The 6,403-nt window shown below is 38.0% G+C and overlaps 1 protein-coding gene across 1 annotated transcript in view; it reads right to left on the reverse strand.

Moving 5' to 3' along the window:
- Positions 1-6,403, reverse strand: part of pop1 (POP1 homolog, ribonuclease P/MRP subunit) — a 29,093-nt gene that overhangs the window by 14,708 nt on the left and 7,982 nt on the right. Inside the window, exons 8-11 of the mRNA XM_053611633.1 lie at positions 1,204-1,478; positions 1,035-1,128; positions 753-861; positions 390-509 (exon numbers count right to left, since the gene is read on the reverse strand). Of these exons, the coding sequence (XP_053467608.1) occupies positions 390-509; positions 753-861; positions 1,035-1,128; positions 1,204-1,478 (598 nt within the window). The remainder of the gene's footprint in view (positions 1-389; positions 510-752; positions 862-1,034; positions 1,129-1,203; positions 1,479-6,403) is intronic.

The raw sequence follows: 6,403 nt of genomic DNA on the forward strand, positions 1-6,403 counted from the left end.
CTCCATTTTGACTTGCAGAAGCACTGGGAGGGTATCCCAGCTTTATAGTAGAGTCAGATAATGTGACCAGCAAACTTCTCTCATCTGTATGAACGTAACAAACCTAAAAACCGTAAATCGGTTAAAATAACACATTCCTGGTTTGAGAAATACATCACTGCTTTGAAAGTGTTAGCCTGCTTAGTAAGTCACATTATATAGAAGACAGAAAGCTTGCCAGAAATATCCACATGGCATCCAGTTGACAAGCTGAATAAAGTAACGTTCTGCAAATTACTTTTTGCCGTAATAGTTTTTTTCAGTGTTTTCCACTGTTTCCAGAACATAATGGTAGGGTTAACGCGACAAATATATACACTGTGTAAACACGTTTTCATGAGTGTGTTCACCTTGTGTCCGGTGAAGGTCAGGCGTAACTTTTCCCCGTTTCGCAGACAAAGACAGTCTTGGGTCGTCTACAGTCAGCCCCAGAACACACCCTGCTGGGAGCTCAGCCGTAGAGTATACACCTTATTTGTAAATAATTTTTAATTATTTATTACACTTTTTATATTCTGCTAAAGGAATCACAACAGTTATATATTTATTTATTGATGAGCTAGATTTGCTGCACCAAGGGAGAGGAGTTTCTGTAATGCTCTTCTTTTATATTAAACTTGTTTGAACAAAAACTGCCACAATAAAGCTAATTATGGCATGTTAGTGATTGGTTCCTGGAAAATAAGAGTGAGATGGCAATAAAAACAGTATACCTCTCAGCAGCTGAAAAACATCTGTTTGTTGGCGATGTAGGGACATGCTCTCCTCTTTCTTACACTCCTCTGGCCACCAGAAAGGGGAAGATGTCATTTTGGTATTACTCTTTAAAAAAAAAAAAAATTTTAAATAGTGATTTTTGCAATATGGTAAGACCAGCTTAGACATGAATGCTAATAACACTAGCATCTGTACTGAGGCATCACAAGGACATCAGCACCTCTGTATTAACAGGACCCAAGTTAGCTGTTTACTGCACAAGCTGGAACTCATCTCACCTCACAGTCAGTTGCTGGTACAAGTATCTCAGTCAGAACAGAGGGGGAGAGCGGACCAATCAGACGATACCGTACTATTTCCATGGTGAGATCACTGTAAGGAAAACCAACATGTAGAACTCACATTTGATTTTTCTTAATATACATGTGATGCCACTAAATTGCTCACCTGATCACAATCTCAGTATTGCAGGAACTCCAACTAACAGGAGTCGTAAGTGATCGCGTGCCATCACCCACAATTTTTCGGGCAGGGCAGTCATTCTCATTGTCAGCTTCCACTTTCCTCTTTCTCCTGGTACACTGTGGCTCAGGGCTGAACTCAGAAAGAGCATGTGAAATAAGACTTGCTTCTACCAGGTTCTCTGATGGGACCACTTCTACACCAGCTGGACCCACTGGCTCAAAGCACTGGCACACTGCCTGCAACTCTGGTAGAAGATCCTGAGGTACACACGTACACCAAAACATGCAGTTGCTTTGCCACTTTATTTGATGCACCTACCATATGGCTAAAGTATTTGGACACCTAACAATCATACCCATTTGTGCTTGCTGAATATCCCATTCAAGATAAAATAGTGTGTATGAATTTTGGAAAGAAGTTAAGGTTATTAATAATTGTAAAGTACCACTGCCAACTACCATTGATGGGGTTGTTGGGGCAATATTACCTTGTGGAGAAAATATTATGGGGATATTTTTAATTGTGTTCAGAGTCAAAGTTGGTCATGTTACGAATGATGGTGGTGTGATTATTAGACCTGTTGAGGTCAGTTATGCAATTGAGAAACTGGCAGTGAATAAACCACGTGGTACATATCAAATAACAGCAGAACATTTGAAGCATGCTAGTACAAAGATTTTAGTGTTACTTGCTTTGTGTTTCACAGGATTCTTAATTCATGCTGTGCTACCTGATTCTCGGTTAACAGTTTTTCTAGTGCCAGTAATTAAATATAAAATAGGTAAAATATCTGGTACAGAAAATTATAGGCCAATTGCTTTGGCAAGTATAATTTCAAAAGTATTTAAGCGAATCCTTATGGATAGGCTCAAAGAATATTTAGTAATTACAGATAATCAATTTGGTTTTAAAAGTAAGCATGGCTCTGATTTATGCATATATTCATTAACCCTTTTACCCCGTATGGCCGAAAAACCGGCTTGCCCGTCTTTGATCTATTCCCGTAATAATAATAATAATAATAATAATAATAATAATAATAATAAACTTTATCTTAAGGACGATATACCGGCTTGGTCGTCTATGCCAAATCCCCGTAAGGCCGATATAGAGGATTTACAGTGTAAACGTTATCTCCGTAAGGCCGGTGTACCGGCATTTCTCTGCTATGATTCCTTACTTATTTAATTATTATTTTTTAACCCGGAAGGTTGATGACGTCATGACGTCGGGACGTGATTATGACATTACGCCGGCATTACGATGAAGACCCAAGCGTGAATATTGGTGTACTAGTAGAGGTGAACTAAAAATGCCAAAGTGAAAAGCTAATCGTGTTCCAGCTAAAGTTACACCTACACAGGTACATCTAAAACAGTGAAAAAAAAAAAGAAAAAACATACACAGTTACACAGGCGAGAGCAAGGATTCTAGATAGTGACAGCAGTGAAAGTTCAGGCGATGTTGAAACCGAAACCGAAAGAGACGCAAACTCTCCTGATTCAGACCCTGATCAGTCTTCATCTTCAGCATCAACCAGTGCGACTGACACTGCAGGTGTCTGGAGTCATAACCTGACCATCTCTGTGCATTCGTGAAAACACTACCTGCTGGTCTGATTATCACCAGAAACTTGACTTTTGGCGCTAAAATGCATTTATTTATTTATTATTTACTTGAATTTATTCGAAGGCATTGACTACGCTGATGCTCGTATGGTACTTCTAAATGAGTATAAGGATTTTAGCGAGCATTTTTTCGTAATTTCTCTAGTTAAGAATTGTGCTCTAAGTTTAGTAAAAACACTGAACTGCTTCATTTTCAAAGTAATATTACACAAATACATTATTATAAGTTGTTTCAAGGCCTAAAAATGTTAAAATTAAAATGTTGATTTTGGCCCAGGAACTGCTGGCGTGCTGTTTCTCTGGGGAATATAGGGTTATGGGACATAATACTGTGGGAACTTAGGGGTAAGAGGGTTAAAGGAAGTGTTTAGTAAATATAATAGACATAACTACAGTATTTGTGTGTTTTTAGATGCACCTAAGGCAGCATGTTATTAAATTTAATACTTAAAAAAAAAAAAAAACTGTGATTATGATTGTTAAAACCAAAGATGACCTTAAGCTAAATTTTCCTTCTTTCTATATAGGTGACCAAGTTTTAAACGTGGTAAATAAAGTACTTGGGTCACATCATTAGAAATTATTTAAACGATGACGATTATGTTCAGTGGGTCTTAAGGAATTATATGTATAATTTCACGTGTCGATTAAGTGATTTAAAAAAAAAAATAGTATCATAATAGTCTTAAATAGTATTACATTAAGTGATTTTTCCTGCTTTTGGAAGCATTGGAATCAAAGTTTGTGTTTAAATAATGTCTGTTTTTCATAAATATATGTTTGCATGTGTTCTTTTTACTTTTTGATATGGACCTATGGGTCTGTAATAAAGAATTAATTGAATAATATATAATAAGAGGTATAGTATTTTTTTTTATAGATGCTGTCATTTTATTCATCAATTTCACTCATTAATTTCAGCAGAATCACTTTCCAGGAATTGCATAAAAGTGGCCTGTTTTCTGTCATCTTTATCTCCCTGTACGAGGTCGAATGAGTTTCTATGAAGACTGCCCACTCAAGGAAAAAAGTTATCTACCCTCTTCCTGGATAGATCATAAAATGTTTTTCTGAATGCCATTTTTTGCCTTGTTTATTTTTCACTATTCTATTGTGGGTTAAATTGAGCAGTTGCTCGCATTCATTGATATTCACTTGTTGTGCATGCTTTTGTGGAGGTCTTAACATAAGATAAGATTATGACCATAGAAGCATGAAAAAAATATGAATACATACATACTGTAAATGTATTCTACATTATGGGAGCAACCCCCTCTTCCTCCAAAAGAGAGAACACAAAAATTGATTAATGCTGTCTCTCAATCACTTCCCAGAAAAAAATGCTATTATAAATGTAGTAATAAAAGCACATTATGTTAATATTCACAGAAAATTGATGCAAATATAGTCGTTACTGCTGCCTGTCCTGCTTAAACCCATTCCAACAGGTTAGGCGCAGACTTACTCGGAACTATTGAGAGCTACATGAACCACGTGACAAATTTTGATCTCGCCGCAACTCTCTTTTAATGGCACTGCACTTATCTATTGCAGAGACAAGCCCCACCCCCACCTTCTTACTATATTTTTTTCCTTTATATTGTATTTATGGTCGTTTGTGAATGTTTGTCATTTTAGCACTGCTGTAATTTCCCTCGGGATCCATAAAGTTTCTTTATAGCTATCTAAATACAAAATTTCGAGATTATACATCGTCTTTTTCCCCATGCCCAATTTGCCATGGTGTCAAATAGAAGTCCCAGTTACACTACTGCACTTCAAACATTTGTATCAGGTAGTCTCATTGCTCTGCTGAATGTCTACCACCGAAATATCACCCTGGGTGTATCCTAGGCTTGTGACATTAAGAAAAATTATGTTACCAGTTTTCCCACTAGCAATAGCCGAATGACAGACAGTTTTCTTGATCATCATGGCAGTTTTATTATTAATAATAATTTCAAGAGTTAAGTAGTTAGATATGAGCTAGATTTTTTTTCACCTGCTGAACCAAAAGCAGTGGCGAGAGATTTTTGCCCTTTGTGTATTTTTTTAAAACATACGGTATTTGTAATAGAACTGTGGTTTGTATACACATTGTACACTGCTAGTTCCCCTCTTCCAGCGAGTCTAAACAGGTATACTGATCAGTATGTATGGTATTGCAACTATGCAGGAGCAGTGTGCATATTGCATCTGAAATAAAATGGTTTAAAATGAGCTTTACAGTCCTCACATGTAACTGCCTACTATCACTCTTATTAATGGTTTACTGGTAAAGTATAACAAAATCAGATTACCTTTGTTAACATTTTTCTGTCTATAACATCATGAGATGCAAACACGAGATATGTATGATATGTACATGATGATATAAACATCTTTAGAAACTGCTGTCATAACTTTTCCATGTGCCCACACTTAAATACTAGCAATGTAACAGAATATGATTACATTAGACTGATTGAACAGATAATAGTTAACTAATATAATTGCAAAATAATACAAATGCAGATAAAAATAATTAGTGCAGTATTTTTGTTTAATAAAGTTTGCATGGCATCTGCATCATTTACTCTCATCAGGGTTCATAATGTTGCTTCATAACAAATTCTCTTGACAGCATCTGCCCCCTATCCTCCAGACCTGCTCGCACAACACCGTCTAGCCCTTGGCTCTCAGAAGCTCTGCGTAACAACTGGGCCAAACTAAGAGCATCTGAAAGGAAATGGAGTAAATCTAACAATCCAACTGACCTAACCAATTACCAAACACTTCTCTCCTCTTTTTCCAATAGCATCTCCATTGCTAAAGCCACATACTACCAAGAGAAAATTGGCAGCTCTCCCAACACCTACACTCCCTTCAAAACCTTTTCTTCTCTACTCTGTCCCCCCCTCCCCCTACCTCTCTCACTGCAGATGACTTTGCCACTTTCTTTTCCAACAAGGTTACATCAATCAGAAACCAGTTCTCAACCCCAGACATGCATAGACCGGCTCTCTAAACTCCTCCTCTCTTGCCATCCCACAACCTGTCCTCTTTACCCTATCCCTTCTCACCTTCGTCAGTCCATCTGTCCCACACTATTACCTGTACTCACACACATCTTTAACACATCCCTCTCTACTGGCACATACCCAACCTCATTTAAGCAGGCCCGGGTTACCCCGCTGCTTAAAAAACTGTCACTTAACCCTGCTGTGGTTGACAAGTACAGACCTGTTTCCCCCCTCCCTTTCCTTTCCAAAATTCTTGACAGCGCCGTTTTTAATCAACTCTCCAATTTTCTCATACAGAACAACCTCCTGGACACCAAGCAGTCAGGCTTCAAGAGCAATCACTCCACGGAGACTGCTATGCTTTCCGTCACTGAAGCCTTACGACTAGCAAGAGCAACCTCTAGATCATCTGCCCTCATCCTACTCGACCTCTCTGCTGCTTTTGACACTGTCAACCATCAGATCCTCCTGTCAACTCTCTCCAGCCTGGGCATCACCGGAACGGCTCTGCACTGGGTGGAATCCTATCTCTCAGACAGATCCTTCAAGGTA

Source organism: Ictalurus furcatus, chromosome 23 (genome assembly GCF_023375685.1).
Source record: "Ictalurus furcatus strain D&B chromosome 23, Billie_1.0, whole genome shotgun sequence".
Taxonomy (NCBI): Eukaryota; Metazoa; Chordata; class Actinopteri; order Siluriformes; family Ictaluridae; genus Ictalurus; species Ictalurus furcatus.